The sequence below is a fragment of the Mesoplodon mirus genome (assembly GCF_964341445.2).
Source record: "Mesoplodon mirus genome assembly, chromosome: 2".
Taxonomy (NCBI): Eukaryota; Metazoa; Chordata; class Mammalia; order Artiodactyla; family Ziphiidae; genus Mesoplodon; species Mesoplodon mirus.
Genome location: NC_138977.1, coordinates 90,354,757 through 90,374,280, shown reverse-complemented (window position 1 = coordinate 90,374,280; position 19,524 = coordinate 90,354,757). Strand labels below are relative to the sequence as shown.

General features: G+C 42.1%; 1 protein-coding gene across 2 annotated transcripts in view; it reads left to right on the top strand.

Moving 5' to 3' along the window:
- USP46 (ubiquitin specific peptidase 46) overlaps positions 1 to 19,524 on the top strand; it is a gene marked incomplete at its 3' end in the record, with an annotated part of 61,482 nt that overhangs the window by 35,448 nt on the left and 6,510 nt on the right. For both annotated transcript variants that reach the window (XM_082630848.1, XM_082630847.1), the window contains exons 5-7: positions 8,965 to 9,041; positions 16,839 to 16,922; positions 18,996 to 19,193. In XM_082630848.1, the coding sequence (XP_082486974.1) occupies positions 8,965 to 9,041; positions 16,839 to 16,922; positions 18,996 to 19,193 (359 nt within the window). The remainder of the gene's footprint in view (positions 1 to 8,964; positions 9,042 to 16,838; positions 16,923 to 18,995; positions 19,194 to 19,524) is intronic.

Below are 19,524 nucleotides of genomic sequence, written 5' to 3'. Positions count from 1 at the left end.
TTTGCTTTGCAGATCTGTGGTTTTCAGTGCTTCTCAGTGGCTTTAAGACTGAGAAGCCAAAAGGTTGTCTAAAGAGCTGCTTTATTAAGTACCAATTGTATGCCCCATCCAGCTTTGTTTGCAGAGGTTAAAATTGACTCAGTAGAGCTTCTGAGCCCTTCACAGAGAGGAGTTGGGATGGGCGCTGTGGTCAGGTGGAGTCAGTCGCTGAGGGGTGGTTCTGAGTCCCCGGGACTCAGGTGGGCTGTGGTTGCCACTCTTCCTGAGCCCAACAATTTGGCACCGACTCTGAGCCAGCACGTTTTCAGTCCCTGGCTGAACAGCGTGGAGCTGCCACCTGGTCACCTTTTCTGCTAAGCCCAGCAAAGGTGGCTGGGGATTTAGAAGCACATTTGAATAGGATTTTAATTACTCAGGAACTTAGCAAAGCTCATGATTTTTTTTTTTAATTACTCAGGAACTTAGCAAAGCCCTCTATATTAATTTGCTCTATTAATTGATTTGTAATGAATTAAAAACAAGAGCAAGTAGGGTCTCTTCCACCCTTTTAAAACTAGTTTTTGGGGAACTCCATGCCCAAAATCGGGGGAGAAGAAAGGAGAATAAGATGTAGCCTGTACCTGCTGGGAGTATCAGAGTCTTAGTGATACATATGTTTCCTTGGAGACAAGCTGTGTTTTCACTTAGACCAGAATGAGATCCTTGTGTGTGGGAAGAAAATGGTTTTATTTTCTGGCAGCTTTCTGGGAAGAGAGAAAAGGAAAAAAAAAATTGCTTGATCACTCATTGCTTTTGACTATGTCAGTCTGAGACAGGGGGAGAGAGAAAAGTCCAAATGGAAGGGTTTAGTGCCATGTTTTGATGTCACCGGTGGCGCGATCCACCTGAGCAGGGCTTTCTCACTCTTAATTCTGGAAGCAGTTTGCACTGGGAATTGAGAAAGTTACAGTAACTTTCTCCAGTTCTTTAATTAGATTTGTACCTTTCTTCCCTCTCCCTGAAACAAGTACAGGGAAAGATTTGCATCTAAAGGGAGACAGTGTTTCTTTGTTTTCATCCCCCTTCAAGTACCGGACCTTTAGTAGAACTATCGAAATTATGTATGACTTCAGTTGGCTATAATCGTTTTATTATCTCTCAGAGAAGGGCCATTTAGTTTTAAAAAAAGTTTTACTAATTAAAAAATATAATACCTGTGAATTATTTTTTAAAACACAGGCATAGGAATGTATAAAAAGAATATCATTCATAATTCTGCCACCCAGATGCCATTATTGGTGTTTAGATATCTTTTCATTTGTTTAGTCTTTTGTTCAGTTATATATTCATTTATTTAGTAAATATTTATTGGGTACCTATTAAATACTGGAAATTATTTTATGTACTAGAGATATAGCAGTTAAAACAAACAGAAAAGGTAGTCCCTGCTCTATTATTTACTAATATACACATTTAAAGCTATACATTTTCCTTTTAGCACTGTTTTAGCTGCATCTCTCAAATTTTGATATGTTTTCTTTGTCATTAGTTCAAATTATTTTCTAATTTCTCTTGTTATTTTTTTTCTTTGACCCATGTATTACTTAGAAGTGTGTTGTTTAATTTTCAAATATTTGGTCTTTTCCTAGGTATCTTAATATTTTCCAATTTCTTTCTGTTTTGGTTAGGGAATATATTCTGTATGATTTCAGTCTTTTACAATTTATCGTGACATGTTCTATATCCTAACACACGGTCTATTTTGGTAAATGTACTTGAAAACAGGGTCTCTCAACCTTAGAACTATTAACCTTTCGGATCAGATCATTCTTTGTGGGGTGCTGCCCTGTGCATGTTTAGCAACATCTCTGGCTTCTACCTACTAGATTCCAGTAACATCCCCCAAGATGTGACAACAAAAATGTCTCTAGACATTGCCAAATGTCCCGAAAGGCAGTTTCCCTTGTTAAGAACCACCGAGTTGAAAATAATTTATATTTTGTAGTTGTTGGGTATAGTATTCTATAGTTATCAGTAGGTCATGATGGTTGGTAGAGTTATTCAGATTGTCTGTGTTTTTCTTGATTTTTTCCCCCATAGTTTTATATTATTTGCTGAGAAAGTAGTGTTAAAATTTCTAACTGTAATTGTGGGATTTGTCTTATTTCTCCCTCTAATTCTATCAGTTTTTGCTTCATGAATTTTTTTACTTTTTAAAAACAACTTTGTTGAGGTGCAATTTAATTACCATGAAATTCATCCATTCAGTGATTTTTTGGTGGGGGGGCTGATTTGCTGAGTTGTGTAACTATGACCAAAATCCAGGTTTTTTCAGGGGTGGGATTCTTACAGTCATTTATTGCTTTTTTTTTTTTTAACATCTTTATTGGAGTATAATTGCTTTACAATGTTGTGTTAGTTTCTGCTGTATAACAAAGTGAATCAGCTATATGTATACATATATCCCCATATACCCTCCCTCTTGCACCTCCCTTCCACCTTCCCTGTCCCACTCTTCTAGATGGTAACAAAGAACCAAGCTGATCTCCCTGTGCTATGCGGCTGCTTCCCACTAGCTATCTATTTTACAGTTGGTAGTGTATATACGTTAATGCTACTCTCTCACTTCGTCCCAGCTTACCCTTCCCCCTCCCTGTGTCCTCAAGTACATTCTCTATGTCTGTGTCTTTATTCCTGTCCTCCCCTAGGTTCATCAGAACCACTTTTTATTTTTAGATTCCATATATATGTGTTAGCATATGGTATTTGTTTCTCTTTCTGACTGCCTTCACTCTTCCTTCAGTCGGTATGACAGACTCTAGGTCCATCCACCTCACTATAAATAACTCAATTTCGTTTCTTTTTATGGCTGAGTAATATTCCATTGTATAAATATGCCACATCTTCTTTATCCATTCATCTGTCGATGGACACTTAGGTTGTTTCCAGCTCCGGGCTATTGTAAATAGAGCTGCAATGAACATTTTGGTACATGTCTCTTTTTGAATTATGGTTTTCTCAGGGTATATGCCCAGTAGTGGGATTGCTGGGTCATATGGTAGTTCTATTTTTAGTTTTTTAAAGAACCTCCATACTGTTCTCCATAGTGGCTGTACCAATTTACATTCCCACTAACAGTGCAAGAGGGTTCCTTTTTCTCCACACCCTCTCCAGCACTTATTGTTTGTAGATATTTTGATGATGGCTATTCTGACTGGTGTGAGATGATACCTCATTGTAGTTTTGATTTGCACTTCTCTAATGAGTAAAGATGTTGAGCATTCTTTCATGTGTTTGTTGGCAGTCTGTATATCTTCTTTGGAGAAATGCCTGTTTAGGTCTTCTGCCCATTTTTGGATTGGGTTGTTTGTTTTTTTTGATATTGAGCTGTATGAGCTGCTTGTGTATTTTGGAGATTAATCCTTTGTCAGTTGCTTTGATTGCAAATATTTTCTCCCATTCTGAGGGTTGTCTTTTGGTCTTGTTTATGGTTTCCTTTGCTGTGCAAAAACTTTTAAGTTTCATTAGGTCCCATTTGTTTATTTTTGTTTTTATTTCCATTTCTCTAGGACGTGGGTCAGAAAGGATCTTGGCTGTGATTTATGGCAAAGAGTGTTCTTCCTATGTTTTCCTCTAAGAGTTTTATAGTGTCTGGCCTTACATTTAGGTCTTTAATCCATTTTGAGTTTATTTTTGTGTATGGTGTTAGGAAGTGTTCTAATTTCATTCTTTTACATGTAGCTGTCGAGTTTTCCCAGCACCACTTATTGAAGAGGCTGTCTTTTCTCCATTGTATATTCTTGCCTCCTTTATCAAAGATAAGGTGACTATTTATGTGTGGGTTTATCTCTGGCCTTTCTAGCCTGTTCCATTGATTTGTATTTCTGTTTTTGTGCCCATAATCCAGTTTAAAAACATTTCCATCACACCAATAAGATCCTTTGTATTGGGCAGTTAATCTCTGTTGCAAGCCTTAGGCCACCGCTAAGCTACTTTCTGTCGTTAGATATTTGCCTTTTTGGACATTTCATATATATGGAATCATACAAGATGTGGTCTTTTGTGTCTGATTTCTTTCACTTACATAACATTTTTGAGATTCATTTGCGTGGTAGCACGTGGTTCATTCCATTTTGTTGGTGAATACTGCTCCAGCTTCATATATTTTTGAGGCTCTGTTATGAGGGACTTCCATATTTTTTATTACGTTTTTCTAGTAAATTGACCCAAGTATTAGGAAATACCATTTTTATTTCTCATAATTTTATCTAAAATCTATTTTCTTATATTAAATAGCCCACTATATATGTATATTAATTCTTTACATAGTATATTTTTTTCCATCCATGTTTTTTCAGCTTATCTGTTTCTTTATATTTAAAGTATAGCTCTTGTGGACAGTATGTAGCTGGTCTTGCTTTTTAAAAGAATTCAACTCAATTTCTGACTTTTACTTGAAAACTTTATTACATTAGTGTTTAATATAATTATTGATATGGTTGGCTTTGAGGCTCCCATTTTATTACTTGTTTTCTATTTATTCCCCCGGAGCTTTTTGTTTCTCTCTTCCTCCTTCTCTGCTTTTTAAATGTTTTTCCCTTTTTGGATTATTTGTGTGTGTGTATATTACATTTAACAATTCCATTTTAATTTTCCTCTTAGTATATCTTTTTTTTTTTTTTTTGCGGTACGTGGGCCTCTCACTGTTGTGGCCTCTCCCATTGCGGAGCACAGGCTCCGGACGCGCAGGCTCAGCGGCCATGGCTCACGGGCCCAGCCGCTCCACGGCATGTGGGATCTTCCCGGACCGCGGCATGAACCCGTGTCCCCTGCATTGGCAGGCGGACTCTCAACCACTGCGCCACCAGGGAAGCCCTCCTCTTAGTATATCTTTGTATGTTGCTTTTTAGTGGTTGCTCTGGAGAGTACAGTATATTCTTCACTCTTCACAGTCCCCTTACAATTAATAATGCTCCATTCCGCATAAAACATAGTTAACTTATAACTGTGTAGGTGCATATTCCTTCGACCCCTGACCTACCTTGTCCTTTATGCTGTAGTTGCTACATGTATTACATTTATGTATATTATAACCCCCACAGGACAATGTCATAATTCCCATTTTTGATGCTCTTCACTTTTTCTTGAGGATCTGGATTTCCATCTGGTAGCTTTTCCCTTTGGTTTAAAGAATTTCCTGTAACCTTTCTTGTACTGCAAGTCTGTTAATAATGAATTCTGTTCACTTTTATCTTCATTCTTGAAGGATATATTTATGGGATACAGGAATTCTGTTTTGATAGCTTTTTCTGTTAGCATACTAAAGATGTTCAGTGTCTTCTGGCCTCTCTAATTTTTGATGAGAGGCCAGCTTCCAACAGAATCATTCTCTTGTAATGTGTCATTTAAAAAAAAAAAAGTTTATTTATTTATTTTTTAGCCATGCCATGCAGCTTGTGGAATCTCAGTTCCCCGACCAGGGATTGAACCCAGGCCACAGCAGTGAAAGCCTGGAATTCCAAACACTAGGACACCAGGGAGCTGGCTGTAATGTGTCATTTTTCTCTAGATGTTTTTGAGATTTGCTTTTTTACCTTTGGCTTCCAACAGTTTGACCTTGGCTGGCCTTCTTTGTATTTACCCTGCTTGGTGTTTGTTGAGTATCTTCAATTTATAAATGTATGTCTTTCACCAAATTTAGGGAATATTCAGCCATTATTTTTCAAATCATTTTTCTGCCCTATTCTCTCTCCTCCCCGTCTGGGACTCCAATTATGTGTATGATATCTAACAGGTTTATTGAGTATCTGTTAATTTTTATTTCAGTCTTTCTTTTTTTTCCCTTTATTCTTCTCCTTGGATAATTTCCATTGTTCTGTCTTCAACTCCACTGGTATCTCTCTGTCATCTCCAGTTCTTTGTTAAGTCCATCCAGTGTATTAATTTTTTAGTTCTGGAATTTCCATTTGATTCTTTTTTGTTTGTCTGTTTCTATTTCTCTGCTGAGATGTCTTATTTTTTGGTTCACTGTGAATATATTTCACTTTATTGAAGATATTTATAAAAACTTATTTAAAGTCATTGTTTGTTACTTCCAACATCTGGGCCACCCCAGGATTGGTCTCAGTTGCCTCCTTTTATTTTAAGAATATCTTCCATTTTCCTGGTTCTTCACATATTGTAAGTTTGGGTCATATCTAGGACATTGAGAATGTTCAGTTTGAGAGACTCTGGGTTCTGCTGTTCTTCTCCAATTAGTATTGAGTTTCTTTAGTTTTAGCAGGTAGTTATCTTGGTTGGACTCATACTATAAACTGTTTCCTAGGCAGCAGTTTGACTCTTGGGTCATCCCTTTTGTCACCAGCCAAGTTGCTGTGAGTGTACTCTGTGCATGTGTGTGGCTCAGGGGTCAGCCAGAGATGTGGGTAGACAGAGTTGGGGATACCTTCTCAGATTCCTTCCCTTCTTCTCAGTGGACATGGTTTCCCAGATTGGTTTTTCTGGCTCCTAGACCAGAAAGACTGCATTTTCCCCCATGGATCCCGCTAAAGGCTGTGAAACCATGAACCCATTATTTGCAGCTCTTTTCCTCCACATGTGGACTCCCCATCTGCCTCCATTGCCTTCAGGTAGTTGCTGTTAGTTTATAGTTATTTGAGTTTATACTTTTCTGGAGGAGTGTTGGAAGGGCAGGATCTTAGTCATTACAGAAGCCAGTCTTTTGAACTTTCACTTTAGTAAGGGGGAAGTAGACAATAAATGAATAAAAATAAAATATACATACAGAAATACCTTGGAGATACTGTGGGTTTGGTTCCAGATCACTGCAATAAAGTGAATATCACAATGAAGCGAGTCACACAAATTTTTTGGTTTCCCAATACATATAAAAGTTATTTTTACACTATATTGTAGTCTATTAATTGTGCAATAGTATTATGTCTAAAAAATGTACATACCTTAATTGAAAAATACTTAATGCTAAAAAGTGATAACCATCATTCAAACCTTCAGTGAGTCATAGTAATAACATCAAAGATCACTGATTACAGATCACCATAAAGCATAATAATAATGAAGAAGGTTTTAAATATTGTGAAAATTACCAGAATGTGACACAGAAACACGAAGTGAGCAAATGCCGTTGCCACTAGACTTGCTCGACACAGGGTTGCCACAAAACTTCAAATTGAAAGAAACACACTATCTGCCAAGTTCAGTAAAAGGAGGAATGCCTGTCATGTTAAGTAGTTGTATTGGTTATTTGTTGCTTTGTTACAAACTTCCCTAAAACTCTGAGACTTAAATCCACTCTGATTTTTTTACTGTAGTTCATGCAACCATGGGTTGGCGGGGGGTCGCCTGATGCAGCTGGCCTTGGCTGAGCCCGTACGTCTGCATTTCAGCTGTCTCACGTATGTGTCTAAGGCCGGTGGGGATGGTGCTCCTGTCTGGGCTTAGCTGGGGCACCTTAGTGAGAACAGCTCTCCTCTGTGGGTCTCTCATCTTTTTCTGGGAAGCAGTGGGCTAGCCTGGGTTACCCTTCTCATGGTGACGGTAGAAGTGCAGGAGAGCAGTCTCATGTTTCATTTAATATGATACTCACAATGTAGTAACCCATTCCCAACTTTTTGACCATTTTAGGCCCTTTTAAATGTTTTTTTCCATCCTTGATTTGTTGAGTGCTTACCTCTTAAAGCATTTTACATGTATTATCTTATTTCATCCTTACAACAACCTTATGAAATAGATACTCTTACTGCTCCCACTTTACAGATGAGGAAGCTGAGGTACAGAGAGGCTAAGTACCTTGCCTAGTGTCATCCACTTTATAAGTGGCAGAGACAGGATATGGAGTTGGGCAGTCTGCCAATACCCATTCTTGGGTATACTAATAAAAGTATAAAGGATTGTGTCCACATCTCTGACTATTGGAGTATTGGGTCATAGGATAGTTGTCTCACTTACAGGAGTATTATTGTTGTTTTGCTGCCAGTTGACTGGGCACCTCAAAGTTCCTGCTGGGCTAGTTTGTCCCTCCCACTCCAAGACAGTGAAATGCCAGGCTAGCTGGTGAGCTGCTGGAAGGCAAGCACCACTCGGTGAGCTTTGATAAGTACAGACCCAGAATTGGTGTGGTGTCAGCTGTGCAGGCCAAGAAACAGCCAGGGCTGGTGATAGGTGTGGCTGAGAGCAGTCCAGTCTGCTGGTCCCCTGTGAGCCCAGGCTCCCTGCTAGCTCCAGGTCTGAGTGGTACCACAGACAGCATGGGCGTGTTCTACAAAGGACAACACTTCCTGGGCCAGAGGACAGGTGTGTGTGTGTGTGTGTGTGTGTGTGTGTGTGTGTGTGTGTGTGTGTGTGTGTGTGTGTGTGTGTGTGTGTGTGTGTGTGTGTGTGTGTGTGTGTGTGTGAGAGAGAGAGAGAGAGAGAGAGAGAGAGAGAGAGAGAGAGAGAGAGACCGAGAGACCGAGAGACCTCCAGCCCATAGCACATTCGGCCCCCAGGCCCCCCACACAGTTTGAATGGCTAGGCACAGGAGGAAGGGAGTGATTTCAGGGGACTGGCAAGAAGTGCAGACAGCTGAATGGAGGGTGATCACCTGAGCAGTAGGTTTTTTAAGGCTCTTGTCCTTTTTCCATTTCCATTGTTATCATTCTGCCAGGCTGAGCTATATGGATACCTGTTTGATATTTCCTGCTTTGAAACAGTGGGGGCAATGAATGGACAGGAAGAGAAATCTGGTTGAGTCTTAATTATGAAAAGCCTGAATCAAAGCTGGACACAGATAAGGTTAAATGGAGAATTTAGGATTTTCTCTTGTTTTGCATTGTTTTCAAGGTAACTGGTAGCCAGAGAGTATACAAAGCCATACCTGACTTTTACTGCAGTTATGGTTTTTGGTTACCTGTAGGTGTTCAAAGTTTTATCTACTTGTCTATTATGTATTTTGTGCCTAATACTTTTTTTCTTTTTTTGCTCCAGGTTAGTAGCAAAGATGAAGATTTTCTTGACCTTTCTGTTGATGTGGAGCAGAATACATCTATTACCCACTGTCTAAGGTAACCTCATGAATTCTGACAGTGGTCTGAGCTTTTGATCAGGCTAGTAAGTACATGGGGGAAAAATCTTGTGTTTCTTCAGGACATAATCTTCCTTTCTGTTAAACGAATATAATCCTTTTATTTTCTATTTCTTCTTTCCTAAGAGAGATTAAAAATAAGTGTATGTGGTCTGGAGAAGAGTCCTGCTGAGGAGAGAGAGGATCAAGTGGAAGTCATTAGTCATTAAGTTTAAAAATAAGGTTTTGATCTTTAATACAGATGTGTGCTTTGGGCTCTCATCGGCCTCTCTCCCTCTCACACACACAATCACAGAGTCACACAATTAAGTTAAAAAGTGCTACAGATGCCTACCATTACTTTCTTTTTCTACGCTAATCTATTCTGTTATTTAAAACATTATGGGAATTCCCTGGTGGTCCAGTGGTTAGGATTTGGAGCTTTCACTGCTGTGGCCGGGGTTCAATGCCTTGTCGGGGAACTAAGAATCCCGCAAGCTGTGCAACGTGGCCAAAAAAAAAAAAATTATGCACTTTTGAGCTGAGAACCAATGAGGGCATTACCTTTTCCTCCATCTTTCAGCATTATATGGAGCTCACTTATGGAAAAAAAAACTTCCTCTTAATTAGGGTTGAGGAAAAGCAAGGAGCCCAGAGTATAAGAGCAGCACATGCCCAGGATTACTGTAGCTATTGTGCATTGACCTGTGTGTTGAAAATGTGCTCAAAGTTGATATAGAAGCACAGTTCCCTTCTCCTATCCTCACTGTCTTCTCCTCCTTTCGACAAGTGGTCATGAGTACTTATAATTAGCCCAGCTCTGTTGTGGACACTGGAGGTCGAGGGTGAGCGGCAGGTATGCATCTCATGGCGCTTACAGTCTAGTGGGAATCCATGGACAGGGATCAGTACTTTGAAGGACATTAAACACGTCTAGAGAGTGCCTGGTATGGGGGGTGCCAGTATAGACCAGGTGGTCAGGTGGGCCTTCCCATTGCTTATGATACGTCAGCTCAGAGACGTTTTATTGTGTCACTACAAGGCACTATTGATTTTTATTTTTTTGTTTATTTTTTAAAATTTATTCAAGTATAGTTTATTTACAATGTTGTGTTAATTTCCGCTGTACAGCAAGGTGATTCAGTTATACATGTATATACGTTCTTTTCCATTATGGTTTATCACAGGATATTGAATATAGTTCCCTGTGCTGTAGAGTAAGACCTTGTTGTTTATCCAATCTGTCTATAATAGTTTGCATCTGCTAATCCCAAACCCCCCAGTCCATCCCTCCCCACCTCCCCTCCCTCTTGGCAACCACAAGTCTGTTCTCTATGCCTGTGAGTCTGTTTCATAGATGAGTTCATTTGTGTCACATTTTAGATTCCACATATAAGTGATACCACATGGTATTTGTCTTTCTCTTTCAAGCCACTGTTGATCTTTATCAGTGGGAATTGTGTAACAGAATTGTTCTATCAGGAGTTCAGGTTACTTAGAACTCTTTAGACTAGATTAAAGAGACTTGCTGTGGCCGTTTGGCTGTTAGAAAGTCGTTTTTCAGGGCAAAGGCACCAACTCCAACCTGGAAGAGCATTCTGGTCCATCTGAGCGTCATGTATTGTGTGAGCTGGGGGCTGATTACTCTCCAGTTCCCAGGATTCTGAGCCTACCCTCACCCCCTAGGGTTACTGCAGCACGTCCTGTTGGTCTGATGTTTCATCCCTTGTCTCCAAATGCCTTGGGTCCAGGTGTCTAGGATACATTTGTTACCTCTTTGTTTGCAAAGCATTTTGTGGGCCTGGATGGCCTTTCTTTCTTCTGAATGGTTCAGTTTATGGCATGGGCTCCTAATATTCCTGTGAAAAGCAGCTAGTTTTGATTTCCTCAGGGTTTTGTGTTCACAGGGAGTCGAAAAAGTTAAGGTTGTGCCAGCGCTGGTCGTAGGTGAGGGGGTGGGAGGAAAGGTATTACTTGCCCATTTCTGCTTCTTGAGAAGGGTAGTTAGTTTGGGAGGCTGACTGTTCCCCTCCCCTCTAAGAAATTCTGGGCTGTTCAAAAGGGCAGATGGCAGTGACTATAGCTTTGAGACTAAGCAGGTAAAGGGCTAACTTTAGTTAGTTATAATTCCAAACTTTGGGGAACCTTGTTATAAACAAATGCAACCCAGAATTATGTTTCCGCCCCCCCCTTTTCTTTTCCTTGGAGAAATGTGTATATTGGCGATGCATACCTGATGAAGGCAGGCTAGAGGCATGTGGAGGCGTTAAAGCAGGATGGGTGGGTACAGAATAGCCTCAGAATACCTTTTAAACAACATCAGATTCTCATCTGACTGTCCAGGCTGATATTCCTGAAGTGCCTGCCCCACCCCATCTTACATCATCCTTAACATAGACCTTGACTGACTTACCTAGACCTGCCCTCATATATGCCTAAGGTCTCACCTCCCCAACAGAAAGAGAGGCCTGCCAGGTGTTGCCATTCACCGCTGACAGTTCTGTGATGGGGGTGGCAGCTTTCCAGCCTTTCCCAAAAGAACAAAGTGCAGGAGAAAGTTCCAGGGAATAAATGATGCCAGCTGATCCATTAGCTTTTTCTATTTGAGACAAAAGAGGAGGAATGATTATGATCTTTTTTGGCCCCTTTCGTGGTTTAATTTGGTTTGCATTCTTGAGGGTTTCTTTCTCAAACTAGAATTATGAGTTTTCTTCTTTAACATCATGCCTGCATCTCTCTTCTGATGTGATATTTTATCATTTGTTTTGATTTTGAAAGAAGTTAAAAATCAAGCTAACATTGTAGGATTTAAACGTAAGATCCCTGCCACCTCCTTCCTGAAGGGCTTTAGATGATCAATTACAGTGTGTTTTCCGTGAACTTTTGTCCCAGAGAAATGATGATATAAATGGTGGTTAATTCAGGATACAGGTCCAGAGAAGGCACTGAAGCCATATTGTAGCTGAGCTATGATTCTGATATTTCACATCTCAGCACCGTGTCTTAGGCAGAGTAAACCATCTGTATCATAGGAGGATGCTGAGAAAGGTTTTTTTTTTCTTTTAAAAAGTTGAGGGATGGGGCCTCCCTGGTGGCGCAGTGGTTGAGAGTCCGCCTGCCGATGCAGGGGATACGGGTTCGTGCCCCGGTCTGGGAGGATCCCATATGCCGCGGAGCGGCTGGTCCCGTGAGCCATGGCCGCTGGGCCTGCGCGTCCGGAGCCTGTGCTCCGCAACGGGAGAGGCCACAACAGTGAGAGGCCCGCATACAGCAAAAAGAAAAAAAAAAAAAAAAAAAAAAAAAAAAAGTTGAGGGATGGCCTTAGGCAAAAACTTAAAATACGTGAAGTTTATCTTAATTATCCCCCCATGTCCTTTTTGGTATTTTTTGTCTTTTGCTTCAGGGCCTTAGTCCCTCCCTGTGGTTCCTGCACAGAAACGTACCTTTCTCCTCAAAGTGCTCCAAGTTCTGAAACCACTCTCCTCTTCCTGTGTCCTCCTGTCATTAAAAATTCCCATTCTCCCAGGGCCAGGGAGGTCAGCCTTTTAGTTCTCCCAAAGCTCTTTGTTTAAAATTACTCTCTTTTTAAAGAAACGTCTTTTCTATTCATTTTGGAAACTTGCTCTATGTGCCAAGTTTACACGCATCCCCATCACACATGCATTGCCATATGCTCATCTATTAGTTTCTCTGCTTCCCTCACTTATGTCTTGGTTTTGGTTATTATTTATATATGGTGCTTGCTAATATCTGACATGTCTTTCTTTTGGATTTCTTTTTTTGACCTTCTGTAATACTCTAGTCAGTAGTTCTCAAACTTTGGTGCATATCAGAATCACCTGGGGAAGTTGGTAAAAATTGAGGCCCAGGCCATATTCGACTTTTGTGAGCCTGGGCATCTATTTTTAATTAATTTTTCTGGGTGGTTTTGATACCACCAGAGTTTGAGAACCCCCGCTCTAGATCTGTGCTACTCAAACAGGGGTCTGTGGACTAGGGCCGTTGACATCACCTGGGATCTCATTAGTACGGCAGCATCTCAGGTCTCCTCCAAGAATGAGTGCATGACTCAGAGCCTGCGTCTTGACAAGATTTCCCAGTGCATGAGTGCATGTTAATATTTGCAAAGCATTGGGGACAGTGGCTCTCAGCCCACGCAGCATACTGGAACCACCTAGGGAGCTTTAAGAACAATAGTCCCGGGTTCTACCTGGAGAGATTCTGTTGTAATTAGGCTTGGGGGAGGATGAGGGGCGATTGAGATTGTTTTTAAAGCTCCCCAGGTGATTCTGATGAGCAGCTGGGTGAACCACTGCTGCAGATTCTAGAACAAAGCTTCCCAGCTGGTGTGCCCCAGAAGATGGGTTACAGGTGCGTGTAGATCCCCTCAGCTTCTGGGAGGCTGGGCAGAGCCTGGAGCTGCCAGAGAAGCAGCCGCATTGGTGCTGCTTCATTTCTACGTAGCACCATTATTTTATGTGGGTCATGACATGAAAATTATTGGGAAGCCTAGCTTGAGAATTCTTTTAAATTCAATTTTTTAGCTATTGTGTTGAGTGAAAAGTTAAGATTTTAATTAAAAATGTATCAAACATAGACATTAAACATGGACATGGTAGCTATCTTTACAGCCTATAGCCATCTTACCCAGGAACATAGTCTTTCTCCATTTTTTTCAAGTTTTCTTGTATACATTTCCATTAGGTTTCATAGTTTCCGTTTACAGGTATGTGTTTCATATTAGATTTGTTCCCAAAGTGTATTTTTTAAAAGTGTTTCATTGCCACTTTGACTCTTTCTAAAGAAATACAAAGAGTTTTGTGCTTTCCCAGTAACCTCTCCTCTGTGCTTTGTTGTAATTTATCCCAAGTGTCAAAACGACCTCTCTACTCTCTCCTCTTCTCTTTGATTTTTCTCATTGAAAAGTTTCCTCAACCTTTGTTGCCTGCTTTTGTTCCCACAACTGTACAGCATCACCTGACAGATCTGCTCTGCTTCAGTTTCTTGCCAGGGCCACTCTGTTTCCCTAACTTAGCCGCATTTTCCAATTCTCAACTCACAGATGCTCCAAAAGCATCACCCTGTCTCTCCTGTGTCATTGAGCTTCCAGCCAGCTAGGGCTGGGCAGGATGGTGGTTATTTGCGAATCAGGTCTTCACATTAGGTACCAACTTCTGCTATATTTCTACGTAGTGGGTCTACAAAAACTTCTGTTTGTTTTGACGGGGGGAGGGAGAATAAGAGAGAGTAGAAAGTGTTTAATTCCTTATTTGTTGTTGTGCCTGCCTTACTTATTCTGATTCTTTAGTTGGATGAAGAGATTTGTCTGTGGTAGACATTCCAAAAATGTGAATCTCCACCATCACCCGGGCTCATCCCCCACTTCTCCTTGGTTGTTCCCGTTCCACCCCAATAAACCGTGTGTGGGCCAAGAAGAGATTTCACATCAGTTAACTCCATGAAGAGCTGGCTAGTATGCATTCAGCTAAGTTTGAGTCTGTATTAGGCACCAAGCACTTGAAATCTGAGGGTTGAGTGCAATTGCCTTCTAAACTGTTTCCTTGCTTTTTGACCCCCTCCAGTCCTTCCCCCAGAGCACTGCCAGAAGTGATCCAAAAAGCACTGTCTGATGCCGTCACCCCTGCAGAGACCCGTTAGAGAGCCACACGGTCCACACAGCTTCTAAGAAGCGTGCTCTGTACCTTGCATTCATGCCTTTGGGCCTCAGCCTTCACTCTGTCTCGGACCCTGGACTCTTACCCCTGGCTCACTTTCCCTTTTTGCGAACCTGACTCAGAGATCACCCCTTAGGGAAACGTCCTGAATAATCCCAGTTCATTTCTCTGTCCTCTGTGCTTTCCCCTGGACTTTATACACACGATTCTCTCTTTGTTCCTTTGTTCAGCCAACACACATCATTGAGGGCCGTTATGGGTTGGGCTTGTTCTCAGTGCTGGGGTTCTAGCAGTGAGTGAGACAGACAGGGTCACTGCCCACACAGAGGGGAGGCGGGTGATCCAACGAATAGGAGGATGCTTCAGATAGTGATAAGTGCTCAGAAGAAAACAAGACAGCAATAGAGTAGGGGCTGGATGGGTTTGGAGAGAGTGGCTGGGGAAGTCCTCTCCAAAGAGGTGACATTTAGGCTGAGCTCTGAGCAGTGAGCGGGGCCAGCCATGGAAGCATCTGGAAAGAAGCTGTCAGTGCAGGGGAAATAGCAGCAGCGAATGCCCCAAGGCAGGGAGAGCGTGGCACTCTGGAGCTACAGAGAAGGCCAGCCGGCGGGGCTGGAGCAGAGTGAAGGAGATGGTGTGGGGCGGGAGGTGGGCCAGAAGAGCAGTCAGGACTCTGAGGACAGACGGTCTGTTGGCCATGGTAAGAAATTTGAGTTTTATTCCCGATTGCACCGAGAAACTATTGGAGGATTTTAGGCAGGGGAGTCAATCGTGTGAAATGATTTATGTTTAGCCTGCAGTGAACACTAAGTGTTGCAAGTGGCTTCTTGCACGTGTCTCTGGCAGTCTGTGAGCTGGGTGAGGGCAGACATTCTCTGCGGACCCCCAGCACCTAGCCCAGGGTACTGTCAGTAGCCACTGGGGAATTTAATGAATGAACAACCTATGTTTTCTCTTGATAAGCTCTGTTTAAGTGGTTGAGTCATTAACACCATGTAAATAACATTTTCTATTTAATAAATCTGATCACTCTGGCGCTAGGACACTCCCTATGAATAAGGAAATGTCATGGACTTTTTCAAGACTCTGGGGTATTATGATATTCTGAATGTTCTGTTCAGCCTTTGAAGCAGTACCACAGGAATGCTAAGTAGAATCTCAGTGACCAAAGAAGAATGAAAAGCCATGACATTTAAAAAATGAAAACTATAGGTAGTACAGTAAAACCTCATGATAAGGTGAATACAGATATAACATCCCATTGGCATTTGTTCTCAGGAGGCAGGCTGAAGTTATCTCCCGGCGTGTGGGGAGGTGGGGAGCAGGGGCTTGGTAGACATCTCCTGATCATTTGGGACTTCCTTAGTTCAATATAAGGGCCATTGAATATGCTTTAAATTTTATTATCTTTACTTTTGTACTCTTTGAAAATACCACCTGAGACAGACCATTTTTCATTAACCAGGTAATAATGACGCCTTGCATTTTGTATGATTGACATTTTTGGACTCAACTTTCACTGAAATGGTTGGCCTTTACTAGAGTTAGTATTTTTCCATTGTAATTTTTTAAATTTTATTTTTTATTTATTTTTGTGTGTGTGTGTGGTACGTGGGCCTCTCACTGTTGTGGCCTCTCCCGTTGTGGCGCACAGGCTCCGGACGCGCAGGCTCAGCGGCCATGGCTCACGGGCCCAGCTGCTCCGCGGCATGTGGGATCTTCCCGGACCGGGGCATGAACCCGTGTCCCCTGCCTCGGCAGGCAGACTCCCAACCACTGCACCACCAGGGAAGGCTTCTCCATTGTAATTTTATTTCCAATTTACAAGTACTCTCTGTTAAACCCTGAGTTTTTTTTCTGAATCAGTTGGAAATCCTAATTTAGATCTATCTGTGTCCCATTAAATAAAGCTATACTTGAAAATCTCTCGTGCTGAAATCATAACCCAGCCCGGTGGACATGCTCTCATGCGTCATAGCACCTGCTTCTAAAAATGATCTTTTCTCATTACTTCTTTCCCCACATTCACTTAAAAATTACCCTACAGGTAATAGGGGGTTTAAAACACGGTAAACTGAGTGCATTTTGGACTTCTTTTAAGTTGAAAATATTTTTCTCTGCAGAGACTTCAGCAACACAGAAACACTGTGTAGTGAACAGAAGTATTATTGTGAAACGTGTTGCAGCAAACAGGAAGCCCAGAAAAGGTACGTAAAGGGTTTAGCTCAGGGGGTGGCTTTGTGTCGTCAGAAGGAACCAGACAGTGGAGCCCGACAGATCTGATTTTTGAATCCCAGTTCCATGGTCTTGTAGCCAAGTAGCTTTGGAGAAGTCAGTTACCTTCCTCACTGGTAAAATAGGATAAGAACGCCTACCTGGGGAAGTTGCCCTTTCATCTGATTGTTTGTTCATCTGTTTGTTCATTCATTCAATGTGCCAGATACTCGTGCTGGGTAAACAAATGGTGAGCAAATATAAGCACTCTCCTCTTGGGATTAAAGGCAAATTATAAAACGGATTTAGCATAGTACATAACACACAGTGGTCACCTGAAAATATTGTTAGTATTGCCTAAATATTGGAACTCCTTATTTAGAAGACAGGCCAAAAAAAAATCATTTAATAAGGAATCATGAGGAAATCAATAACATCAGTTTGTGGATAGGTGATAAGAAAGTTATCATATTCTGAGTTGATACAGGACCCAGAGTTGCCCATCTTTTTACCAGCACCAGCCAGTTCCAGCTCTTGGACAATGTGAAATAGCCAGTCCTTCCCTGTGTTCTGTCCCCAGAAGCCAAGAAACTTGACATTTTAATTATCCTGTGAAGCCTTACTGTGAGTTACGTTTACCCTGCCCATGGTTGTGGTATATTCAGGGTAACTCACAGACGCCCATTCCTGCCACCTAAAACCCTCAGGGGTCTAGAGCTGAGGTCAAAATAGTTTCTCTGCCCAGTCTCCCAGCCCTCCATCCTCAGACACGCACATCTTTTCTTGGTGCATCAAAACTTAAGAAAGGTTAGTCACCCTGGTGGCAGGCAGGAGTTAACACTTGCTAGTGGTCGAGGAACTCACCTCTGCTCCCACCCATGTAATCTAGGTCTTCCTATGGGGCATGAAGGTGTTTTCTGTTTAGCCCTGGAGGTTTATACATTAAAATGTCATGTTCCTGAAAAATACAGGGTTCACTATAAATCTTATGTTTCTGCTGATGTTGTTATTTTGCTTATTTTTACGAACAGGGTTTTTACTCCATAGATTTCTGAGTAATACTCTCTTAAAATTTGTCCTTTACAAATAATATGCATTGAAAATGTGCACAAGTTGAACAGCATTTACACTGATTCAGGACCTTCATAGAGGGGGTCCTGGAAGGCAACCAGAAAATCCTCTATTCTAGCAGAGTTATCCACGTAAACTGTGGTCTTTGTGACTTCCTACCGAGAAATATTAATGGTCATCTAGTGAAAAAAGCTTTCCATGTTTATGTAAGTTGGCAAAATGCTGCATCAAACACAAAAGAAAATCCTTTTCTGCAGGATTTTTCAAATCCCTCAGTATGCTAATGTGCGAGGAGGAACTTCAGGATAGAAGGCAGCATTGTGCAGACTTGGCCCCAGAAACCCCGCATCCGTTAACATCTCCAGGGCTCTCATGAGCCTGTTTGGGTAAATGTAGCCCTAAGCCAACCCTTGTGTTTACAAGCGAGGAACCTGAAAGCCAGAGGAGGGAAATCACTTGCCCAGAAGCACAGGGGTAGGGAGGGAGAATGGGCCCTGCATGCCTGGTTATCTGATGGCCCGCAGTGGGCAGTATCTGAGGCATCCCTGCTGGTCGGTCCTCAGAACCCGTGCGTCCAGACTGCACCTTTCCGCTTGTCCTCTCCCCAGCCTCCTTCTCTCAGAAACTCTCCCCCTCGTCTCCATTATCTCAGGGTGAGGGGGTTTGTCCAAATACTGTTCTCCCTGGAAGGCAGAGGGCAGTGATGCAGAGCAATTCTACGTATTTTCATTGGTACGAAAGTTCTGGGATGTCTCCTTTGACCAGAGACACCCCCTCCATTGCGCTTTTCTCTGCTGGCTAGGCTCCAGCTAGCCGAGCCTGTAGGAGGCAGCTCTACATAAGCGAGTATCCTTTTATTCTTGCGAGTGGTTTGGCCGTTTGCTGGTTTGAAGTTTGTTGGACTCCTCCTGCTCTCCATTTGTGCAGGCGGCAGTGTTTTCTCTTCCTCTCATGGGGGTTGGCTACCACTGATTTTCTACGTCATGGTTTCTTAGGATGAGAGTCAAAAAGCTGCCCATGATTTTGGCCCTGCACCTCAAGCGATTCAAGTACATGGAGCAGCTCCACAGGTACACCAAGCTGTCTTACCGGGTGGTCTTCCCCCTGGAACTGCGGCTCTTCAACACCTCCAGCGACGCGGTGAACCTGGACCGCATGTACGACCTGGTCGCGGTGGTGGTCCACTGCGGCAGGTGAGGGCAGGTGGGGAGCGCGGCGTGGGAGAAGCGGGAGGGCTGTCCCTGGGTGGACCCGGGGTGTGCCGGGTGGACCCCGCCACACCCTTCCCGGCTGGTGAGACTCAGCGGTAATGGTGCTTTGGGGAGTCTCCTCCAAGCTCTGGTTTATCTATCACCTCAAAATGAACCTAAACGTACATACATAAAATAAGATAATAAAAAATAAATTTAAAAAGTAAAAAATAAAACAATTGCATTGTAATAAAAATAATCTAAACGTTCTCTCATAAGGGAAATACTAAGTCTCCATTGGATATAAATGACGCTTATGGAGTTTGAAATCACA